The sequence below is a fragment of the Grammomys surdaster genome, unplaced genomic scaffold (genome assembly GCF_004785775.1).
Source record: "Grammomys surdaster isolate TR1022 unplaced genomic scaffold, NIH_TR_1.0 344, whole genome shotgun sequence".
Lineage (NCBI taxonomy): Eukaryota > Metazoa > Chordata > Mammalia > Rodentia > Muridae > Grammomys > Grammomys surdaster.
The window spans coordinates 309,774-334,499 of record NW_021604763.1 but is presented as its reverse complement, the minus strand read 5'-3'; the positions used below and the strand labels follow the sequence as shown (position 1 = coordinate 334,499).

Sequence of the window (24,726 nt, the reverse complement as noted above, 5' to 3'; positions counted from 1 at the left end):
ATACACAGATCACCCACTAAGACCCCCGGACGACAGCTGCAGACTTCCTGTTCTGTGTGAGGCCACAAACCCTGTACTAAACAGGCCCAAAGAGAGGCCCTGCTGTTCCATCTACTGTCTCCAGTCACCTGTCCCCTGCTGCCATATCCCCGTGATTTCCACAGAGACTGTGGTTAGGACCAAAGAGCAGCCTATCTTTTCCTGTAACACTTAGTGTCTCTTAGCTGGGATTGGTGGCAGAGCCTGTAACGCACTCAGTAGGCTGAGGAAGAATGGCGAAGGGTTTAAGATCTAAATGGGTTTAGGCAATTTAGTGAGATCCTGCTAGAAAAACAAAACAAAACAAAACAAAAAAAGTAAAAATTCTGTGCCTTGTTTAATGATTCCAAGTTTTGGGGGGCTCAACGTTTATTTTAAAGCAAAAAGAAGCTAGGCAGTGGTGGTGCACGCCTTTAATCCCAGCACTCAGGAGGTAGAGGCAGGCAGATCTCTGTGAGTTTGAGGCTAGCTTGGTCTACAGGAGCAAGTTCCAGGACAGCCAGAGCTACACAGAGAAACCCTGTCTTGAAAAAAAAAAAAAAAAAAAAAATCAAAACCAAAACCAAAAGACAACAATAAAGAGAGAAGTCCAGCCTGTGAAGAAGAGGGCCGACACAGATGGGGGCACACCCGCTTTAAAGGAGACTGAAGAGTGCCTACAGGAGGATGCTTGGCATAAGCCCTGGACTGTCCACATACTTCTGAGTCAGTGGTCCAGAGATCACATATAGGGAGAGTCAGCGTGGCTGCAGAAAGCCTGGGGGAAAGCAACCCAGTAGCACCCTCTAGGTGAGGGTCTCTACCAACCAGAGGACTTAGGGCTACAGTGGACAGTTCACAGACTCACAGCTGTGGACACGGCAGAAGAGACCTCAACCATTATGAGAGTCGGTTAAACTGTCCCTAGGTAGGCTTGGTGACGTGCTGAAAGAATGGCAGGGATTTGAGAAAATGGGATTCTATAAAGCAACCTGAGCTCTCTAGAGAGACATCCAGGAGCTTTCAGATAAGATGGCTAGGTCTAAGACGCATGATTGCAGACATAGTTTACTAACGTAACGGTCAGGGCTTCATGTCTTTCCTCATGAAGGTGAAGCCCACCAGGAGAACAAATGGGACAGCCAGACTACAGCTAGGCGCCACAAAGCCAATCTGGGATAAAAATTCTCATTTATCCAAATAAATTCTGATACTCCCCCAGTCTCAAATCACAGTGATGGTGAGGAGCCTCTTCAAACACATGACTAAAAATCCAGTGGCCACATAGCCAGAGGCCTGTGGACAGGAGCAGATGGGTTTCTGACACACTCTTGCTTTGGCCGGATCAGTACAAGACAGCATGTGTGTTGGGGTTCTGCCAGGCAAGAGGGATGAGCATGATTTATCTGCTGGCAAATGAGTCTCCACTACACAGAATCATTCTTTTATCTAAATATATCTATCTTCTCAGTCCTGGACATCAAAGTAGTCAATCACTGGCTCTTTCATCATCTTCTGTAAATTACTGCTCCCGGGATTCCTGCAACAAAAGCAAAGAATGATCAGACCTCTCTTCTCCAGGGGAGATAAACCCGGGTCTTCAGGGAGTTGAGGCTTCAACAAACATGTCTGATACCCTAGTCCATGAGTATGGGACACCATACCTTCAAGCCAAGCCCCAGGAGGCCAGCAATGGCAGTTGTAGGCCCTGCAGTTTACCCCAGCTCCCCTGCCTGCACAAGTTCTGTAGGAAAGCAGCTAAGAATCCTTACTTGTCTGCCTGGTGTCGGTGGTGAGGGATTGGTGGTGGAGGCCGTGTCTGTGTCTCCCTTTCAATCACACTGGTCAGCGTGGTAGGAGGACAAACAGACTTCCCTCTGTGAGGAGAAAAGCAGGGTGCTGAGAAGACAGAGTCATGAGCACAAACAGCAGAGCCAGAACCCGGTCTTTGCACACTCATCACCACCTGTCTCAAGTGTGCTAACCCGCATTCCCCCTTGTCCATCCCACCCTTCCCTGACCTGCAGACCTGCTGCCCACTTCCTCCGACGCCACGCTTCACTCTTTTTCACTGAGAAGTTCTCCCAGCACCCTCAGGTTCAGATAGTGATTCTAGGTCCTTCCTATCCCTTCCTGTCTCACACCACCACCTCCTTTTTTTCTGTTGACAACATGGAGTCAGAGTCCAGCACTTTTTCTGTTCCCACCATGTCAAGATTAGAGCCAGTGGGAGGAGCAGGAGACACGGGTAGGAGCACAGAAGCAATGAGCAAGATTTCGTTCAACTCCTCCCGCTGCCTCCAGTGTTTGCGATGATCAGGGCAGTTGAGACCCGGGTACTAGGGGTACCTGGCCTGTACAGTGAGGTGTGGGCTCTGCTCTCTAGCCTGGATCTGTAGGTAATGGTAGGAAATAACAAAAGCACACAGTGACTCCCAGTGTCTTGCCTGTCCTGTGACACCAAGGTCAACCCACCTGATGGCAGTGACCACCACATTGCGCTTTGGTTCGCTGTCGTAGCTCACGCTCTCCAGGCCATACACTTGGGCCAGGTCATGGATGATTCGGCGGTGGTCTCTGTTCATGGGAGGGAAGCAGTAGCTTTTCTTATTATTCTTTCCCTGGTTGGAAGGAGAGCAGACTGATTAGCACCATGCCCTGGAAACAGAAAGTGCTCATGACTTATCCTGACCACCATGAAGTAGCTATTCCAGACGTTTATTTTACGTTATTTTACTTTATGTTTTCCTGTTCAGGTCTTGTTATTGTTACCATGCAGGTCAGATGATGGTTTTGGGAGTTGGTTCTATCCTTTCACTGTGGGTTTCTGGCATGAAACTAAAGTAGTCAGGCCCATGGAGCCAACTTGTGAGCCTGTGATTGAATTTCAGAGGTTTTCTGAGTGTGAGCCTGGGATCTGACATTTATAATGTACAGGCAGAAGGACAGGGTTACAAACAGGAGTAGGCAGTGGAGATGAGGGAGCCTATGACTGAGGAGTGACATTTCCAGACACCTAAACACACCAAAGCCTTAAAGACAAGAAGCTCTCACTCCCTGTAGCAGTCTGGTGTAACCAAGCCCTTGGGTATGCAGGCACAGGCACACAAACACAGAAACACACTTGCTTAGGTTTCCTACACAGAAAAGGAACAATAAGTTCCTCTTCAGGTTAGCATCCTGCTGGAAGAGGGAACCGAGAGGGGAAAGGAAGGTGAGGGGAGGCGGGCAAGGGAAACAGTGAGAGGGTGGCCATCGTTCGATACGGTCCTGCGAGCCACTCAGACCTCAGCCCAGTGACTGGACAGGGAGACAAAGCATTACTGGCTGCTTATTATTATTATTAATTATTATTTTGAGAGAGGATCTTACTGTGTAGCCCAGGTTATCCTGGAACTTGCTATGTAGATCAGGCTGGCCTTCACCTCACAGAACTCTACCTGTCTGTCTCCTAAGTGGTGGGATACACGGTGTTCATCACTATGCTCAGGTCACTACTTCACTTCTCCATGTAGAGCTCACGCTGGGGTCCCTGGCAGACCAGGGCCCACTCTCCTCAGTCTGTCCCCCTGATCTTCATCTTTAGTCTCCCACAAGGAATTCTGTCCCAATTCTGAGAAAATAAAGAGTGTGCTGCTCTCTCACAGGCAACATTTCAGTCATCTGAGGGCCTTGCATGTTTTCTAAGTTGAAACCATCCAGTTATTACTGTTGACACCCTCACTCCCACCCCAGTCCCCCATGAGACAGGATTTCTCTGCTTTGTCCTAGCTGTCCTGGAACTCACTCTGTAGACCAGGGTGGCCTCAAATTCAAAGAGATCTGCCTGCCTCTGCCTCCTGAGTGCCAGAATTAAAGATATGTGACATCATGTCCAGCTGAGGGCCATTCTTAATATATAGTCAGTTTAACTGTAGATATCTTTTCTATCATGATGGAAGCAATCCAGGTTTCCATGAACAATAATGGCTTGGTATTGAAACTGTCAACCTTTCCTACAATCCTCTAGGCTAACAGTGTTTCTGAAACATATTTATTAATATTTTTTCTAAATCCAGCTGTCTCAGAGAAATGGATGTATTCACTCCAACCTTATCCACGGCCTCCACGAGCGTTTCCATTTCCTTCTCAACGTCACTGACAAACTTTAAGTCTTTCCTGAAACGAGAAGGCAGCGGTTAACTCCGGCTGTTCTTGCTCTTCCCGGAACTGCTTCTGCCCTCCTTCTGCCCACGGAGAGGACACACTAGCAGCCCTCGGTGGGTCTAGACTCCTACTGTGGGGACCACTCTGCAACCACAGCTGGCTCTGCACGGACAGCTAACTAACATGTCATTTCCTACAACGTAGGTTCACTTTATCTGCCTTAATAATGGAAGAGAACACGTAACTGATTACCATACCTTATAGTACTAATTAGATGTGCTCATAAGCCACAGCTAGGGAAGTGGATAACCAGTTACGTACCTGGCATCCTCTTTTAAGCTGTCACTGAATTTTGATGCTGAAGAACGTACATTGAAAGGATCAGAATCGTCAGTGATGTCGAAGGCCTCTGCCAATCTCCTGAGAGTGATTGAGAAATAAACAAACACGAAGGGAAGAGGCGAGGGCGATTATGCAGCGTTCTCCCTACTCACAGGTGATCTGTCTCCCTAGTAAGTCCCGAATCCCGAACCGTCTGGCTTTAAGGGGTAGGTAGGTGCACACGGTGTATGTGGAGGGCAGAGGTCAACCTTGGTTGCTGTCTCCATGCTGTCCACTTTGGTTTTTGAGACAAACTCTGTCACTGGGGCCTGGGGCTTGCTAATTGGGCAGGCTATGCTAAGCAATGAGCACCAGAGATCCCATCCCTGCCTCCTTGGCAGTGAGACAGCAAGCACGTGCCCACACCTGGCTTTTTACATGGGTGCCAGGAAGCAAACTCTGGTCTCATGTTTGCATGGACAGCCCTTTAACAATTTAGCTATTTTTTTTTTTAATTTATTTAACGTTTGAACCCTCTGCTGCACATACATCTGCAGTTCAGAAGAGGGCATCAGATCCCCTTACAATGGTTGTGAGCCACCATGTGGTTGCTGGGAATTGAACTCAGGACCTCTGGAAGATCAGTCTGTGCTCTTAGCCACTGAGCCGTCTCTCCAGCTCCAGCTATCTACTTTTCATTTTGTTTTTGAACATGGTCTCATGTCGGCCATAAACGGCTACACAGCTGAGGTGACTGTGATCCTCCTAGCTCTGTGTGAGATTACCACCATACCGTCCGTGTGGTGCTGAGATCAAACCCAGGGCTACTTGTATGCTAGGCGATCAGTCTGTGAGCTGAGCTACATCCTTGGCCCATCCTGTTTTCTTGTTTTCTATACATACAAACCTACGATAAAGTTTAATTTACAAGTTTGGTGTAGTAAGAGATGGTCGTTAGCTTAGCATAGATTGTAGTAATCTCAGCATATGCTTTTACATAAGTCAAGAACTTTCATGCCCTTTTACTGCAGAGGTCACCCCTGACACACACTTTGTTTTTTCAGACAGGGTTTCATGTCCTCCAGGCTGTCCTCAAACTCATCAAGGGCCAAGAAAGGCCTTGAACTCCTTATTGTCTGCCATGCCTCCACCTTCTGAGTTCTGGGACTACAGGTCTACGAGGACATGCCTGGCCTTTTGGCTTTTCTGTTTTGTTTTGAAACAGCAAAACATTATATGGCAGGATTCCCCTGAACAACAGACATCCTCCTGCCTCTGTCTCTCAAACACTAGGATTATCATATCTCAAAAACTAACCAACTAACCAATCAGCAAAAATCACAGACACCCCTAGGTAAGCAAGCAAACAATAAAAAGAAACACTCAAATCAAGCAAACCACAAACAAACAAAAAAGCATTCCTACTCCGGAGGGATTACAAGGGTTACTTGGACAAACACTTGGATAGTGCCACCAGCTGAGCTGACAACTGATATGCCCAGGTGATGACTCTGTGGAGAGTGCATTCAGTGTGGACACATGGGACAAGGGAGTGAGTCACACCCTTCCACGTCATGGTGGATGGCGTCAGATTTTACTGTTTTACTTCCAAGAGTGTGTGACGGGGGCTGGAGAGACAGACAGCAGCTAAAGCACTGCTGTTCTCCCAGGCCTCAGGCCTGGTCTTAGCACCCACACCGCGGCTCACAGCTACCTATTATTCCAGGTCAAAAGGCCTGACACCCTCTTCTGGCCTCCGTGGGGACAAGACAAGACATGCAAGTAGTACATGGAATACATACAGGTAAAACACTATATATATTAAAAAAAAAAAGCAATCTAGGACAGATGTATTGTTTTCATAGAAAATATGAAAAATAGATAAGTCTAAACAGGTAGCACGCTAGAGATATAGACTATTCAGGGTAGGCTGGTCTAGAGACTCTCCTTGACGCTTCAGAATAAGGAGTACTGGAGCAAGAGAGACGCTCAGGTCAACAGAGATGCTCTCCAGGGGATCTGAGTTTACTCCAGATTCTCAGGTACCCGCCCATCTGCGACATACATTCACACAGACACAATACAATAAAAATAAATCTTTAAAAAATAGGGGGGCTGGAGAGATATCTAAGTCACTTATTGCTCTTGCAGACGACCCAGATTCAGTTTTCATTGCCCACATGGTGGTTTACAACCATCCACGACTCCAGTTCCAGGGGATCTTACCCCCCCCCCCCCGCGCTGAGATATGTGGGGGCACACGGTGGGCATACATGCAGGCAAAACACTCATACACATAAAATAAATAAATCTTAAAAAAAAAAAAGGAACATAAGAGCACGGCAGTCCATTTCTGTGATGCCGCAGGTTAGCAAGAGGAGGTGGAGAGTTACTGAGTTCAAACTAGACTATCCAGCCTCTCACACAGTCACAAGCATGACTAAAACAAAAAGACGGGACAATTCCAAGTTCTGACAAAAATGTGTAGCGATAGAAATTTTTACCCTGCTAGAGGAAGTGTAATACAGATTGGTAGATTGCACAAAACTGAAGATATGAATACTTTACTAAACTACAATGTTACTGCTAAGTTCATATCTAATGGAAACATACATTGCCAGGTCAGAGTGGAACCCATGCACGGTGGTATACACCTATGGTCCCAACATCTAGCTCTCAGGAGGCATAGCCTACATAGGGAGTGAGGAAGAGAGACATAGTGAGACCCTGTCAAACAAAAAACAGCCAGGCAAGAGCTGGGGATGGACAGAAGGCTTGGGACCTCCTAGTCAGCCAGTAGCCAAATCGACAGTAAGGAGAGGCCTTGTCTCAATAAATGAAGTGGATCCTACACTCTGGAGGCAGAGGCAGGTGGATCTCTGTGAGTTTAAGACCAGCTTGGCTTAATGTTTGCCTGGTATAAGCAAGGCCCTGGGTTTGATGGAAGCACAGCAAAAAAAGAAAAAGAAGTGGGGTGGGGTATCAGGGTGGGAATGGTCTTTTGTGGGGTTGTTCTGGGGACTGAACCCTGGGCCTCATGCATGCGAGGTAGCTAACCACATAGTTATAGCTCCAGCCTTTTTTATTTTGAGATAGGGTCTGCTAAGTTACCGAGACTGGCCATAATCTTACCCATGTAGCCCAGTCTGTCCTCAGATGCATAAGAATCCTCCAGTCTCCATCACCCAACTATTGGGCTTATAGGTGTGCAGCGCCATGCCTGGCTGATACTACAGGTGTGTACCACCACACCTGCCTTGGACTGTGTATGTGCAGACTAGAGTTGGTATTGGGCATTCTCCTTCCTCAGTCCCCACTTACTATCCTACTTTTGAGATAGTCTTCCTTTTTTTGTTTTCCCCGAGACAGGGTTTCTCTGTGTAGCTCTGGCTGTCCTGGAACTCACTCTGTAGACCAGGCTGGCCTCGAACTCAGAAATCCGCCTGTCTTGGCCTCCCAAGTGCTGGGATTAAAGGTGTGCGCCACCACTACCCGGCAGAGACAGAGTCTTTCTACATACCCCGTGCTGCCCTGGAATCCACTATATAGATCATGCCAGCCTTAAACTCAGAGATCTACCTGCCTCTGCCTCTAGAGTGTTGGGGTCCACTTTATTTTTCAAGACAAGGTGTCTTTAAGAACCAGGAGCTTGCTGACTTGGCTACTGGCTTCCTTCTGTTTCTACCCCACCATACAGGCATCGTGCCCAGCTTTTACTTGGGTGCTAGGGATCTGATTCTAAGTTTTTATACTTTTGTGCAAATATTTTATAGACTGAGCTATCTTCCCAGGTCCTTATGTTACGTTACAATAAAAACACCCATTCAGCAATTTTTACAGCCTCTTACTTCTGCTGGATCAGGAAACTGGCCAGTCACAGAGGAAGCGTGTGTGCCATGTGAAGTTGACACCACGCCAAAGCCACACTGCTCATGTTTCTGAACATGCTGAAGTTAGCTGAGTGGTTTATCTCAGTCAATTCAGCTCTTGTGAGCACATTCCTCTGCTGACAGCAGTTAGGACCCAGAACAGATGGTGAGGGGAAAAGGGATGCCTCCCCCACCCACCCACCCCCGTTAGTTACACCAGCTCCTGAAACCACTTACTTTTTCCTTTCCAGCACAGCACACTCCTCATCACACTGCAACCTTGATGAACAAACGAAACAGTGGTCAGGGCACAGGCTCTGAAGCCCCGTCTAGTAAGCCAGTCTCAGGTAGACTACGAGAACACAGCAGCTTAAGCCCGGCCGCAGTTATGAGGTCATCTGTTTCTCGGGCTTCACTAGCCCATCCTGCCAGCAGAGTCTCACTGTCTTCCCTAAGCCCCAGTTCAGAGATGGCTAAATGGGTCCTTCTCAAGGGAGATGGGTGGCCTCCTGGTTATAGGGGGTCTAGCAGTCCTTGGTGGCTTCAGACTGTCCCCCACTTCAGTTACCACTCTAGATCTCAGTTCTGTGGGCCAGGCTACAGGAATTCAGATCTCTGACACTTTCTCTGTCATGGACAGAAGTGAGGCCTGGAAACCCTGCCTGGGTCTTTGGTGAGCTCTGAGCAGGACTCATAGTGGTTGTGGTGTATACAATTTCAACATCTACATCTGTTGAACACCCATTCTGAGTGAGACTCTGCCTTGGAGGGCTGGGATAGATGAATTCCTGTAGAAACCACTGAACTGGAAGGCAGCAGCATACACTTCCAGAATTACCTGGCTTGCTGGACTTCCTTCTTGGTAATGAACTTGCTGATCTCCACTGAGTCTCCAAGCTGCATGTCCATTATTTTAGAGGCCATAGAAATAGCAGCTATTCTGAAATAAAAAAAAAAAAAAAAGATGAGGCATTGCAGGACGATAGGAGTCCCCGTGCTAGGGATACAGATGCTTCCTCTGAGCCCACTAAGCACAGAGAGCTTGTGTGACTTTGGAAGCTCATCTATGATTAATGTTTACCACAGTACTAGGAAGCCTATGATATGTGTCCTCAGTTAGATTCTAAGCAGCTGCACATGAAGAGTTAACACGACTTTCTATCTCCAGAACATCCAGGTCAATGGATGTCAAACAGACACTCAGTGCTGAACACCTTTGATCCCAGCCCTTGAGAGGCAGGTTGGTAGACCTAAGTGAGTTCAAGGCCAGCCTGGTATATACAGTGAGTTCAGGCAAGCCAGGATTATAAAGTAAAACCTTGTCTCCAAAACCAAAACCAAATGAACAAAACCAACTAACAGCCAGACAGCGGTGCACACCTGCAGTCCTATAGCCATGGCATGCCTTCACATCAAGCTAGAGATCTATGTGGCCAGCCGTTCACTAAGAGTCTACCTCTATACGCAGATCTTTGTACAACCACACGGCTGTCAAGGCTTTGGAAGGCTGTATCTACCAGAACATTCAGAAAGCACACACCTGTGACGAGACTCAGTGCCTCAGCTGTGCCACCAAAAAGAAAAGGTAAAATATTAAAGCAGTTCCCTAACTACAAGACATCTCCCCTTCTATCTCACAGTGTGATTAGTGAACAGGGAAAGAGTGGGGAAGGAGGGAAGCAAAGGATTTCTTTTACAAATTAAAGGGAACAGAAAGCACTTAAATATTTTTAATTATGGGGCTGGTGAGATGACTCAGCGGTAAGAGCACTCACTGCTCTTCAGGAGGTCATGAGTTCAAATCCCTGGAACCACATGATGGCTCACAACCATCCATAATGAGATCTGATGCCCTCATATGCATGTCTGAAGACAGCTACAGTGTACAGCTCTGTAGTGCCAGAGCGAGCAGGGCCGGAACAAGAGGGAAAAGAGGAAGAAACATTTAAAAAAAATTACTGTATATGCATGATGTATGTGTATGTTGTTGGGGCACACATGCCATGATGCACATGTGGCAGTCAGAGGACAACTTGGTGGAACTGTTCTCCTTTACATCCTTTAAGGGACACCCCTCCAGGGATGGAACTCAGGTTACCAGGTCTACAGGAGCCTTTACCTGTTGAGCCATCTCACTAGCCCATAAAGGCACTCTAAAGCACCTCAAACACGTTAGAATAACCTTTTCTCTAAATATTTATTTTCACTTCATTTATTTTTGTGTGTGCATGTGTGTGCCATGTGCTTTTGTGGGAGTATGAGGAGGCCAGAGGGGGCACTGGATTCTTTGAAGTTGGAGTTATGTCTGATCAGGAGCTGCCTGGGATCCAGACTCAGGTTCTCTGAAGAGTAATGAATGCTCTTAATTGCTATGCCACCCCTCCAGTCCTAGATGTAAAATCCTGCTTTAAAATCTTTCTAAGGGACTGGCAGGATGGTTCATCAGGTAAAACTGCTTGTAGCCAAGCCTGACAATCTCATTCTGATCCCAGGGACCCACACAGTAGAGGGAGAAAGCCAACTCCCCCAAATGTCCTTTTACTTTCACATATGCACCGTGGCACACGTGTATGTACACAGAGACAATAAATAAATGTGAAGTTTCACAAAACCCCCAAACGACTCCCCACATAACAAGAAACCCACCAACCTCCTTGGGCTGGAGATAAAATTCGGTGGCAGTGCATTCATTTGCCTAGCATGTCTTTAGCGTTAGAGAAGCAGCACGTGAAGCCCCACTCCAGCAAAGCCACCCATTCTGAGCATTTCCACAGCACTGACCTTTGATAAGTCCCGGATGCTTCAGAGCAAATCACCATCTCCTTTCTTCTCCCACATTCGCACTGTAACTCTACCTGAAACATTAGTTAGCGTAGAGTGATTCTTCCCACAAGAGAACTGCATGAGAGCCAGGCAGGCTTCACCTTTAAAGCCCTTCCCAAATCAAGCCATAGCCAAGAACATCTGGGTCAGCTTCTCTCCAGACTGAAGATGCTAGCCACCACCCATGCTGAGGACATGGCAATGGACACATTGCCTAGAGGCACATGTCCTGGTCATAAGGTTCCTTTCTGGAAACTACTCTTCTTACTCCTTCCTAGTTGAAAGGGCAAACCTAGACTGAAGCTTGTACTACTGAATCCAGTGGACATTCTTGACGCAGGTCCAACCAAGGCCTGGCTGACTCAAGTTGATCCGTCTGTCTTCATTTCAGGGTAGCCTTCTGTGATTCCTCAGATCAAACTAAACCCTCCACTTACCTTCCGTGAGGGTTAACTACTCCTCTATGACAGCATGGTCCTGATCACCTAAGTCATCACTTAGCTACAATCTGTCCTGTTGTATTGTAAGGGACCACATATCTTTTCTTGTTCACTAGGGTCAGCACCAGCACCTCTCACAGGATCATGCACAGACTATATGATTTCTCTCGATGACTTGAAGTTCTTAGAATGTATATACAGGGGCCACTGAAGGCAATTCTGGACTCACTAGCAGCTGAGTTAACACTTACCTTGGCTTTACAAGCTGTCACAGGGCAGGGTAAACTGGGATGGCAGGGTGCCATACATGGGTGGCCACAGTCAGCTCTGGGTGTGGTACAGGGCTGTTTGCAGGCCTCATCCACAAGACATTCTCCTTTGTGACAGAGTCTTTGACATTTGTGCATCCCACAGGGTAGCATGGCATTGCAGGGTAATCCACAAGAGATATCAAGCAGATGACAGGGGATGTTGCTTCGTAACTAGGAGAGACAGAAGTAGCCAGATTCTCATCTTTGTGTGGGTTCTGGGTGAGTTTTCACTCTTAGAATGCATTCTTTTGCCTTCTATTTTTTTACAGCACTGAGACTGAACGGGGAGCCTCAGGCAGGTATGCTAGATAAATTCTGTACCACTGAGTTATGTTCCTATACCTCAGACTCTTTAGAAAACAGCTGTATATTTTGTTTTGACATGTATTAATTTAGTATGTGCGCTATGGTATACATGTAGAGGCCAAAGAACAGTTTGGAGGAGTTGGTTTTCTGGTTTCCATCATATGAGTCCCAGGACTAAACTCAGGCCAAGCTTGGTGGCAAGAACCTTTACCTGCTGTACCATGTAGCTATCCCTGTTTAGGAATTTTTGAAACATGATCTCAAAACTATGCAACCATGGGTGGCCTTGGATTCCTGATTTTAGGATTTTATGCATATGCATGCTATTGTGCCTGGCTTCTCCCCCCACCCCCCAGGGAGGGTCTTACTATGTAGGCTGGTTTCAAAGCACAGAGATTTACATGCCTCTGTCCCCAGAATACCAAACTAAAGTTGGGTACCAGCACACATAGCCATAAAAATTAAAACAAAACCTCTTTTAACTGAATGGTTTTTGGCGTGGGGGCAGGGGGACGGACAGGGTTTCTCTGTGTAGCTTTTACTGTCCTGGAACTCACTCTGTAGACAAGACTGGTCCCCAACTCAGAGATCTGCCTGCCTCTGCCTCCCAAGTGCTGGGATTAAGGACATGCACCACTACCACACAGCAACAGTTAGATTTTCAGATCCAAGGAAAGAAAATCAAATGGGAACTCTGTTTAAGTATAAAGCTGTGGTAGCAGCCATATGTGACCCAACAAACTGTCTCAGCTGGGTAAGACCAGGTAACTAGGGAGTACTTTTAAAATGCCGTAACCATGACAACAGTACATCTACTGTCCTAGCACTCAAGAGGGCAAGGTAGAATGAATGAGTTAGAAATAAACCTTCAATACCCTGTCTATGACAAACTAGGAGGGTGAGATGTATCATCGGACAGTCTCATAGGGCTCTGAGCTGGAAAACTAACAGACAGGGATACCCTTGGTGCTGCAGCAGGACTGTATTATGTGATTAAATATTCAACTATTTCATCACATCTCTCAGCTGATGGTCTCAAAACTTCAGGTGACACTGTCATAAAGAAGGAAGAGGCAAGGACTGGCAAATTGGCTCAGTGGGTAAAACCACATGCTGCCACGCCCAATGAACTGACTTCTATTCCCAGGACCCAAACAGGAGGAGAGAAAGAACCAACTCCTCTGAGCTGTCATGTTACCTCCACATACAACACCTCCCCCCCCACACACACACCCACACCCACACCCTTTTAAAAATGAAGAGGCAACAGGAACTCCCAACTCATTTTATTTCTTGAGAAATTACCACCTGCTTCTAGGTCTTTCATGGCTGGAAAACACATTGGAAATTTATTACTATGGAATCAAAGATTACTTTTTTTTTTTTTTGAACCAGGGTCTTGTAGTACAGGCTGGCTTTGAACCCCCCACCCTCCTGCTTACACTTCCCCAAGTGCTGGGATTACAGGTGTGAGCTACTATGCTCAGCTTCAGGGTTACTTTTATAGATTCGCTCAAATTTCTTCAAGAGCTGTTGAAATGTAGAGGCAATTGTTAACTAAGTAATACATGACTTTTTATTTTGACATGGGGTCACCCAGCCTGGCCTCAAGCTCTCAACCTTCCTCTCAGCCTTTCTAATGCTGAGATTACAAACACATGCTAGAATGTGAAGCTGCCATGACACCCGACTTCTAACACTCAAGAGGCCTCCACACATGCTCCCAATTGCTTCGGACTTAGGGACCCCTCGTGCTGTGCTGTGTCTCCCCCGCCTCATGCTCACCACACCTCAGCGTCCTGGAGAGTGTTACTTCCTCTAGAATGCCTTTCTTTGGCAGGATCTGTCTCTCAAGGACCCTGCAGCTCTCAAATCACTCCGCTTACAATTGCCTGTTTCCATCTACACACTCAGCCCTGAAGAACCGATTCATACAGGCAGGGGTGTGTCAGTTTTGCTAACTTCTCAGTTACTCCACACCTACTGTTACCTGGCATAGATTAGGTATTCAATTATTATTTAGTGGCTAAAGATAATGAGTATTTCATGGTGGATAAATTACACGCGCACACACACACACACACAATTTATAGAGATGTAAGTAAGAGCTATCCCAGGAGGCTGGGCAGTGCACAGCTCACACCTTTAATTTCAGCACTCTGGAGGCAGAGGCAGGAGGATCTCTGTGGAGAACAGCCAGGGCTAAACAATACAAATCCGTCTCAAAAAAACAAAAAGAACTACCATAGGAAATAAGTTCAGAAAAAAAAAAAAGTCCATTAAAGAGAAAAGAATATTGAAAACATGGTGCAGATGTCAAGAGTTAAGAGTCAAGAGCAAGTTAGAAAATATATGATCTTGGAGTAGGAGAAGCATGTATCACATACGCCTGGTTATACAACACAATTTCACAAGGCTGGGAATATACATCAGTCACAAGACCCTTGCCATTTCTGTTGCTGTGATAAAGTAGCCTGACAAAAAGAAACATAGAGGAGGAAAGGGTTTATTTGGCTTACAATTCCAGGTTACAGTTCATTATTGCATTTAAGTCAAGGCAGGAACTCAAGCAGCTAGTCACAGCATATTCACAGTCAAGGGAGGAGAGGAATGAATACATGCATGTTGTTTGCTTGCTGTTCAGCTGGATTTTTCTGTTCATACAATTTAGGATTTTCTGCCTAGGGAATGGTGCCTCTCATAGTGGGCTGTGTCTTCCCACATCCATTAACAATTAAGACAATTCCCCACAGACATATCCGTAGACCAAATCTGATCTAAGCAATTCCTCACTAAGACTCTCTTTCTGGGTGATTCTAGGTTGTCAAGTTGACAGTTAAACCAGCACAATTCATCCCATGTCAACTTAGCACACAAACATGTCATTTTGTGCAATAACTTTCCATTTCTTGTCCCCAAATCTCATGGTAATATCTTAATATAAAATATAGTCCAACTCCAAAAAATCCCCCCAAAGTCTTCAAAAATTCCAACACTTCAAAAGTCCAAAGTCTCTTTAAAAGTCCAAAGTTTCTTAATTGTGAGCTCCTGCAAAATAAAAAACAAGTTACATACTTAAACATTCTTATTCCAAAAGGGAAGAACTAGGGCATAAAAATAGCTACACTAAAGCAAAACCAAAATCCTGTAGTTCAATGTCCAACATGTGGAACTCAATCATAGTATTCTCTTCAGGCTCCAGAGGGCTTGGGCAGTCTTATTTCTTCAACTCACATCCACAGGACACAGCTTCTTTCTTAGGCTGGATCCATTCTACACCAGCAGCTCTCATCAGTTCTGCATCTCCAATACTGTGAGGTCTGTCTCCATTGCTACTGAGGCTTCACCTTCACCAATGGTTTTTCCACGACTCTCTGTAAGGACTTGGACCCTGCCATATGGTGTCTGGCTTCAGCTGGTCTCCATGACCTTTTATGCCTTCAAAACCAGTACCATGTGGTAGGTAACTCTTACAATGTCAAGTTCTGCTGCAGGCTGAGATGTGGCCTGGCCCCTGGACAACAGCTCTGTTAGCTGCTTTGTGCTGACTCCAAGGACATACTTCATATTGTTTCTAAGAGGCACAGAAGGCTCTGCCTCAGTGATGCTGATCTCTCATCAATCATGGCTTTTCTTCAGCAGTCTGATCAGCACATACGTATTATTAGCCAAAAATACTAAATATAAGGCTCACTTCCTGATAAAGTTCTTGTTTCCCTTGGAAACCTCAAGAATCAGCCCTCGAAGGACACACATTTCTTCCATGCTTCCAACTAGAATGGCCCATTTAGCTCTGCCAACAGCACTCAATGGGCTTTGCAGCCCAGTTCCAAAGTATTCCATATTCCTCCTCCAAAAACATGGTCAGACTTATCACAGCCACAGCCCCTCTCCTCAGCGCTGACCTCTGCTCTAGTCTCATTTATGTGTCGCTTAAGACAGAATACCCTAAGGAAAAAAATCACAGCGGCAGGAAATGGTTGATGTTTGGTTTACCATTCCAGGTTAAATCTATTATGGCAGGGAAGCTCAGAAGCTAACCACAGCACATCCCCAGGCGAGAGCAAAGGGGGACGCTGCATGGTTGGTGTTTTTTTGCTTACTTGCTGCTCAGCTTGAGGACCCCGTGCCTTGAGGACTAGTTTTCTCACATCTATTCACTGGCAATTTTCTATACACAAAGCTACAGGCCAACCTGGTCTAAGTAGTTTCTCATTAAAACTCTCTTCTCTCGTCATACAACATATATAGGTTGTATCAGTTGTGTTATTTAAAACTAACCAGTACACCTAAGCCGTGCAAGCCTTGGTTTAATCCTCAGCAAAAACTATTCTTTTGTTGATTTATTATTTTGTATAGTTATTTTCCCAACTATCTGTACTCAATATGCACTTAAAAAGTATCGCTTGTGTATGATCACACACACGCCATGCTCCCTCTGTAGAGGTCAGAGGACAGTTTAGAAAGCTGGGTCTCTTCTTCTACCATGTGATCCAGGAACTGAGCTTAGGTTGCTAGGCTTGGGCACTAAACCCACTAAACCGTATGGCAGACTCCTAAATATACACTGGTCTCTAAAATTTTATTTGCATAAGTGTTTTGTATACACACACACACACACACACACACACACACACACACACACACACGGCTTATGCCTTTTTAGGTCAGAAGAGGGTATAGGATTTCTTCGAACTAGAATGACAAACTGTTGTGAGTTGCCATGTAGATGCTGGGACCTCTTCCTGTGGAAGAGCAGCAAGTACTTCTAACAGCACAGCCATCTCTCTAGTCTTTATTTATACTATATTTAAAATGTACTCTTAAGAATTTCGCATGCATGTATGATGTACTTTGATCATGTCCATCCTCTATACCTATTTAGTGTGTGTATGCATGTGCACTCCACTCACATGTGTACATACATGGAGGTTAGAGAACAACCTGTGGAGTTGCCTCTCCCCTTTCACCAAGTGGGCTCTGGGGGAGCACACCCAGGTCATCAGGTTTGACAGCAAGAGCCCTTACCTACTGAGCCATCTAGCGGGCTCAAATATACCCTTAAAAAATTGTGTTGGGGGCTGGGACATGGTTCAGCAGTAAAGAGCACACGCTGCTCTTCCAGAAGACCCCAGATTCCCAGCATGAGCTCTCGGGTCAACTCAGCTGCATTTCTTGGCCGCAATCAGATTTTCAGATGCTGCAGGGTTAGAAATGGCTCTGCAGTTCAGAACAGCAGCTCTTCTTCTAGAGGATACAGGTTTAACTCCCAGCACCCACATGGCAGCTCAAAATCCCATCTGTGACTCTAGCTCCAGGGGATCTGATGTCCTCTTCTGGCTTCCATGGGCACCAGGCACCAGATACACGTGCAGGCAAAACACTCATACACATAAAATAAATAATTCAAAATTTTATTTTACTTTATTATTACTGTGTGTGTGCATGCAAGTGTGCTATGGCATCTATGTGAAGGTCAGAGGTCAACTCTGGAGTCAATATTTTCCTTTCATCTTTTATGTAGGTTAAAGAGATTAAATTCAGGTTGTCAGGTTTGTAAGCTAAGTGTCTTTACCTGCTGAGTCACTGTTAGCCCTTGGTAACTTTTATTGTATGTAAATTTTAACAAAAAATGAAAAAGCACCTGCTTCCTGACTATATTTATTTTGAGAACTAAGACTAACAATGTTTGAGCAATTATACATTTCTGACTGGGATAAAGAACACCCAGGAAGAAAACTCACCTCATGCTTGCCCATGCACCACTTCTGAGTCAGGTAAGTACAGGGGGGACACTTCTCCTCGCTATGACAAGAATGATATACTGCAAAATCAGAAGCAAAGCTTTAGGAATAACTTCTAAATAAGGTCACAAATACTATAAACATGTTATAAATGGCATCAGACTTTCAAATTCCAGACTTAGGACTTTGTTTAAAATAGTCACAACAAGGAAGCAAAACGTATCTTGCTGAAAAATGAACATTTGGGGCTAGGAAGATGGCTTAGCAGTTAAAGTTTGCCGCTCTCCTAGAGAACTCACATCTGGGTTCCAGAGGCATGTAAATTCTAGAAATATGGCAGCCTTCCCATCATCCTCCAGAGAGCCATAGGTCTACCTGTGCTGCATCTGACTGTTAGCTCTCTTTCAGACATCTATCATCTAGTCTATGGAAAGTGCTTCCACTGTGGGCTGCACACACGGCTCAACACTTAAAGGCACTGCTGCCCTTCCAGAGGATGCAGGCTCAATTCCTAGCACCCATATGATAGCTCAAAACCATCTGGAAGTTCAGTTCCAGGGAATCTGATACCTTCTTAGGGCCTTCAGTCACCAGGCACATGTGGTGCACAGACATACAAGAAGGCAGACTACCCATCCACATAAAATAATTCTTAGAAAGTTGCAGGTTAAATATTCTGTCCTGAGCTTCCAATACTCCCTCATGTCTGTCTCTCCAGCTCAAGGCTTGCTCCCTTGTTACCTAGCTCACCTACACACACAGGTTTTGACAACTAGTTTAGTTCACAGGAACATGAGAACCTCATGATGGGAAATTTTTTTTTACTCCTATTAAGTTCCCTTTGCCTGACACCAAGCTGGATATTAAAAAGACACACACACACAAAGTCAAGACAAGATTCTTACTAAGGAGGGATCTGGACATCAGCTACAATCCTGCAAGTGGTAGGAAAGAGGGGTTTGGTGGGAACTGGTGGCCCAGACATTTCATCATGGTATGATTACCAAAAAAGGAACTTAAAAACCATGTTGGGAAGATCAATCTAAGTTTTCCAAGAAAAGGCTTTCACTTCAAGACAAATTTGCTTGATTCTGTTTTACTATATTAACTTAAAAACTGAGAGTCAGTCCTCTAATTTAAGTTCAAATCACGTGGATAGACTTAGTATGGGTATTCCATTTCCAATGCCCTGAGTTATTTCACAGGGCTTGGTAAATGAAACAATGCACCTGTTGTGTTTCAGTTTCCTCTGAGATGTAAACATTCCACCCTGTAGGGAAGGAAGCTCCTTAAACCAGAACTCAAGGAATTCAAAATAGTTTCAGGAAGTACCTGAAACTGACCAGATTGACTAGGTCAGTCCTTCCCTTCCTTCTAGAGTAAACTAAACAGCAGAATCACTCCCAGACTAGCCAAGCTGCAAAGATCCTGAGACAAGCCCAGCTGCCTGGAGGAGGAGGCTTAGATCAACTGAGTCACCAGGAAAGAACACTTCAATCTGTTGAGCTGCCTGTAGGCTGTGAAGTGTTTTAGGTTCCCAGTTTTTGTGAGCTGTGAACTCTGCTGGGGTGTGTTATGTTGAATAAGATGTCACTTAGTCATTTCTGTTCCTCTATGTAATTCCTCACCCATTCTTGTAAATAACACCAACAAAAGTCATTGATTCACCAAGTTGGATTTTAGTGATATCTGTACTTTGATCAGCTGTGGGCCCCCTATGTGGGGGAGTAGATGTATGTTTTGTGTCTCTTTAGGAAAAGTCTTGTCATGCAGCAGCATCCAATATGATCCCAGACAACAGTTAGCAACCACACTGGGTACAGAGAAAATGTAATTTCAAATGGTTTTTGGCCTAGTACCTGTAGCAATTATTAGAGAAAAACTAAAAACAAATATCCAGTAACATAAAATGGACTAGAAAAATGGTGGCTTATCCAGTAACAACCTGTGGGTTGCTGCCTCTTTTGGGGGAGGAAGTAGATAGAGGAGAGTGTTGAACAATCCTTTAACAGGGGGTTGTATAGAGGAGAGTGTTGAACAATCCTTTCACAGGGGGTTGTATAGAGGAGAGTGTTGAACAATCCTTTAACAGGGGGTTGTATAGAGGAGAGTGTTGAACAATCCTTTCACAGGGGGTTGCATAAGGCCATTGGAAAACAAATATTTACATTACAATTCATAACAAAATTACAGTAATGAAATAGCAGTAAGAATAATTTCATGGTTGGGGTCACCACAACACAAGGAACTGTATTAAAGGGTTTCAGCATTAGGAAGGTTGGGAACTACTGATGTAACAAGTCACTCTACTGTTGTTTTAAACAATCAATGTTAGGGGGTCGGAGAGAGAGCTCAGCAGTTAAGACTAAAGGACCCCAGTTTGATTCCCAACATCTACATGGCACCTTACTAACATCTGTAACTCTAGTTCCAGAAGATCCAATTCACTCTTCTTTAGTGGACACTGTATGCAACTGTTGTATAGACAGACAAACACGGAGGCAAAAGACCCATATAACACATAAAAATAAAACATGTGTGGACCGGGGCAAGATGACTTAGTGGATGAAGATGCTTGTCACCAAATCCAACAACCTGAGATCTATCCTCAGGACCTAAATGGTAGAGAGAACCAACTCTTGTAGGTTCTCCTCTGACCTTCATGTACGCTATGGCACACAAATAAGATTTAAAATAATTATGTAAATTGGTGTTGCATTGTTGCGATATGATGTTGTATGCTTGTAACCTCAGCATAGTAACCCAGGACACAGGCAGAAGGACCTAGAATTTGAGGCCAGCCTGATAAGACACGGCAAGCTGGGGATCAGGCTAGCTATTATACCAAAACTGTCTCAACCCCTCAGAAAATACCACCCCAATAAACACACTCTAAAACAGGTAAAGATAACACACACAGAAAATATAACTGTTATAAGATGTTATAATGGAAGGCTGGAGAAATAGCTCAGTGGACTAGAGTTTAGTTCATAGGAATCTAATAGGAACCTCACAAACACTTCTAACTCCAGTTCCAGGGGATCTGACACTGATTTCTGGCCTCTGCACTTATTTACACACAACACACACACACTTAAAAATAAAATGTTTTAAAATCTTTAAAAAACTACCATAATACAGGATATAACACCAATCTTTTGGCATACATTTTTGTATAATTTAATTTAAATTATACAGAGGCATCACAATGGCAGGTTAATATTTAATATTGCTTCTCTAAACAAAAACCAAGTTCAATAATTTTTTGTTATATTATCATTTACTTATGTATTCTCTCTCGCTGTGTGCGTGTGCGCATGCATGTAAGAGTGTATGTGGCATGGCATGTATGTGGAGGTCAGAGGACAGCTTTCAAGAGTTGGTTTTCTTTTCCCACCACAAGAGACCAGGAAATCCAACTCAGGTCATCATCTTTACTGCTGACTGAGCTCACTGTCTTTAATTCTATAAAAACAATGTTCAATTTTGAAATATGCATCAAAGGAGAGGCAACAAAGAAAAGTCTCTGAAAGACAAGAAACCAGGGTTTCTTCCAAACTGCTGGATGTGCTTGAGAGCTACAATACTACAGGAGTAAGAGATGAGCATGCTGCTGAGTCCTGGTGTGGCTTACATCACATACACCTACACGGATGCAGAGGAGCAAGGGGCAGCTAAGCCAGCATGGCCAGAGAACTCTGCATGGTCACACAGCAACATTCTAAATGACAGGGGATGAGTAGGCCGTGAGGTGTGGCAACATGAGGTGACTCACCTGGATGGTCACACTCATGGATCCTGGCACAGGTCTGTGTACACTCAGGAGGCCTAGTCCCACAGGGAACTGGTGGGTAGATCACAGAGGCACCACAGTGGCAGGTTAATTCATCAAAGCCTGAGGGAAAAGACGAAACAAAAGAAGCCGTTGTGAGCTTGTACACAGATGCACATGGATATAACGTGCACAGGTATGTGATTTAATTGTCACCTGTACCTTCATTATAGTAATGCACTACTATGTTTGGCAAAGAATAAAAGAGTCTCAACATGTTTGAAACATTACACTTAGTTCAGCAGCCCATATTAATCTAAGCAAACCAATTGCTCAAAGAGTCTAGGAATTTTGTTTTTCAGACAGGGTCTTTCTACGTAACTCTAGCTACATGTAGTCCTGGAACTCATTATGCAGACCAGGCTAACCTCGAACCGACGAAGATCTGCCTGCCTTTGCCTCCAAGTGCTGGGAATAAAGACACGTGGGGCTGCAAACAGCTCCACAAAATAAGTCCAAAGCGAAAGGCACTCACTGGCTTGCCAGCAGGTCTGACAGTTCCCTCGATGACAAGGTTCTTCACACCGATGAAGGCCACAGCGGAGTTTCCTCCCACAAATCAAAGGACACTTGTGCTCCTTGTCCTAGGAGGAAAGATCTCGATTTGTTAACACCATTTTCTCTCCTTTACGAATAAGATAAAAAACAAAGCTGTGGGGGCGCTGGAGAGATGGCTCAGTGGTTAAGAGCACTGACTGCTCTTCCAGAGGTCCTGAGTTCAAATCCCAGCAACCACATGGTGGCTCACAACCATCTGTAATGAGATCTGATGTTCTCTTCTGGTGTGTCTGAAGACAGCTACAATGTATTTATATATAATAAATAAATAAATCTTTAAAAAAAAAACAACAACAACAAAAAAAACAAAGCTGTGCACAGCTAAGAAGGAAAGGATGCATGAGAGGGGCTTCAGACCATCAAGAAGGGGAGCAGGGGAACCAGGAACGGCAAGCCTGAGCATGAGCAGAGCCCTCAATGGAGCTGGCACTGGATGAGCCTCACGGTACTGTCTGAGTTTCTGATAATCAGAGGACGTCTAGGCTTCTCAATACTGACTTACCAACTTTGGTATAAAACAAAACCATTGCTCTTCATTTTGTTAAGACAATTTTTTTTTCATATTATACATATAAGGGTATATGTGCGTGTGTGAATGTGGGCAGATTCCAGAGGCCAATCTCAGAATATTTTCTGCCTCCTTTGAGATAGGGTCTCTCATTAACCTGGAGTTCATCAACCAGATTAGAATGGTTAACAAGCAAGCTCCAAGGATTCTCCTGTCTTTGTCTCCCTCAGTACTAGGATTCAAATATATACCACCATACCCAGCCTTTTTTAAAAAACAGATTTATTCTATGTATATTGGTATTTTATCTGCATGTACGTCACCTAGAACTGGAGTTAGACAAGTGTTATGGTACATGCCTTTACTTGGTATTCTGCACTTGGGAAGCAGAAGCAGAGGCAGGCAGATCTCTGAGTTAAAGGCTAGCCTGGTCTACAAGACAAGTTCTAGGTAGGTCAGCAAGGCAACATATGGAGAATCTGCATTTAAAAACAAACCAACAAACCCAGCAAACCCATTATGGCCTCTGATGTGGCCCAAAGAATGCATAAAACCCAAAGCTCAAATTGCTTAGTCCACACCAGTGTGTGCTAGGGCGAAAGTCACCCCAAAGGACCATTCTTTTCTCAAGTGCCTTGGGAGCTGGAGAGATGGCTCAATAGTTAAGAGTTTCCTGCTTTCAGAGGACAGACTGGTTGGCAGCTCCCATGTCAGATGGCCCATAGCTGCTTCTAACTCCAGTTCCCCAGAGATCTAACACTTTCTGCTTCTGCAGGCACCTGTACTCACGTGTACATACCTCCACTCTGACCAACACAGACACACATCCACAAAATTACAAAAACAAAATCACACTGTCTCAGGACCAGGGCTGGAAGCCTTCTCTATGTGAGCTGACGCCACGGAAAGCCTCCAAGGCCGCTCAGTGCATGTGGACTGGGAGAATTCTCTGATTGCGGTTTAGGGCCCCTCCTGTTGATTTCTAAATCTGGGCCACATTCCAGAGGGCTGAGGCTTCCAAATGAACAGAATCAGGTAACACCAACAAATGCTAAGTCCACTTACCACACAGCAGATCTCGTTACATTTGTGCCGTCCACATAATCGTTTCTTGTTACACCGCTTGTCGCACATAAATGTAGCATCTATTACAGCCAATTAAAGAAAAAATAAACATGCAATGTAAACATTCATTTAACACACATTTAAGTGAATATAGGCTGAAGAAATACAAATGTAAAAATATAAATAAATTAATGATGAAAATGCTTTTAAAATATTATTTTTACCTGAGAAAACAAAAAAAAAAAAAAACCCAAAGCTGATTAATACATGGTATGGGTAAGACTGTAATAATTTTTTGTAGATGGAGTACATATATATCCAACAAAAATTCAACCGGGCTCTGGAGAAGCACTCAGTGGCAGGCTGCCTATATAGCCTGCTCAAGGCCTAAGTGAACCCTGGCACCATACACAAAAAAAAGAAAGACGGTATGTAGTTCTATGTTTTATATATACTTTCTAAAGTAATTAGAGGATTAGGCTAGCTTAGTGTTACAGCACTGTTCTAGAATGTGTGAGTCCCTGGGTTCAATCCCTACCAAAAAGTAGAAGAGGAAAAAAAGAAAAGGCCAGGATGCCTAAGGCACATACAAAAGGCAGAGAACATAAACTCAATAAAACAAAAAGCTTTGGTGTATGAAACTGAAGGACATCATAAGAAAATAGCAACACCTCACAAAACAGAAACACATTTATAAATTACATACCTCATAAGCATCCAAGATCCAGATATATATTACAAGTTGACAACAGAAAGAACCCAGCTTTTAAAAAGTACAAATGACT

The 24,726-nt window shown here is 44.6% G+C and overlaps 1 protein-coding gene across 3 annotated transcripts in view; it reads right to left on the bottom strand.

Moving 5' to 3' along the window:
* Positions 1–357: 357 nt before the first annotated feature.
* Nfx1 (nuclear transcription factor, X-box binding 1) overlaps positions 358–24,726 on the bottom strand; it is a 60,039-nt gene continuing 35,670 nt past the window's right edge. The window contains exons 12-24 of one of the 3 annotated variants that reach the window (XM_028779061.1): positions 23,942–24,021; positions 22,286–22,394; positions 21,754–21,873; positions 17,979–18,058; positions 11,869–12,099; positions 11,136–11,209; positions 9,193–9,294; positions 8,592–8,633; positions 4,486–4,584; positions 4,110–4,176; positions 2,494–2,639; positions 1,791–1,895; positions 358–1,558 (exon numbers count right to left, since the gene is read on the bottom strand). In XM_028779061.1, the coding sequence (XP_028634894.1) occupies positions 1,486–1,558; positions 1,791–1,895; positions 2,494–2,639; positions 4,110–4,176; positions 4,486–4,584; positions 8,592–8,633; positions 9,193–9,294; positions 11,136–11,209; positions 11,869–12,099; positions 17,979–18,058; positions 21,754–21,873; positions 22,286–22,394; positions 23,942–24,021 (1,328 nt within the window). In that variant the 3' untranslated portion in view covers positions 358–1,485. Of the gene's footprint in view, positions 1,559–1,790; positions 1,896–2,493; positions 2,640–4,109; positions 4,177–4,485; positions 4,585–8,591; positions 8,634–9,192; positions 9,295–11,135; positions 11,210–11,868; positions 12,100–14,724; positions 16,183–17,978; positions 18,059–21,753; positions 21,874–22,285; positions 22,395–23,941; positions 24,022–24,726 lie in introns of those variants that run through there. The other 2 variants (XM_028779063.1, XM_028779062.1) reach the window with 2 other exon arrangements.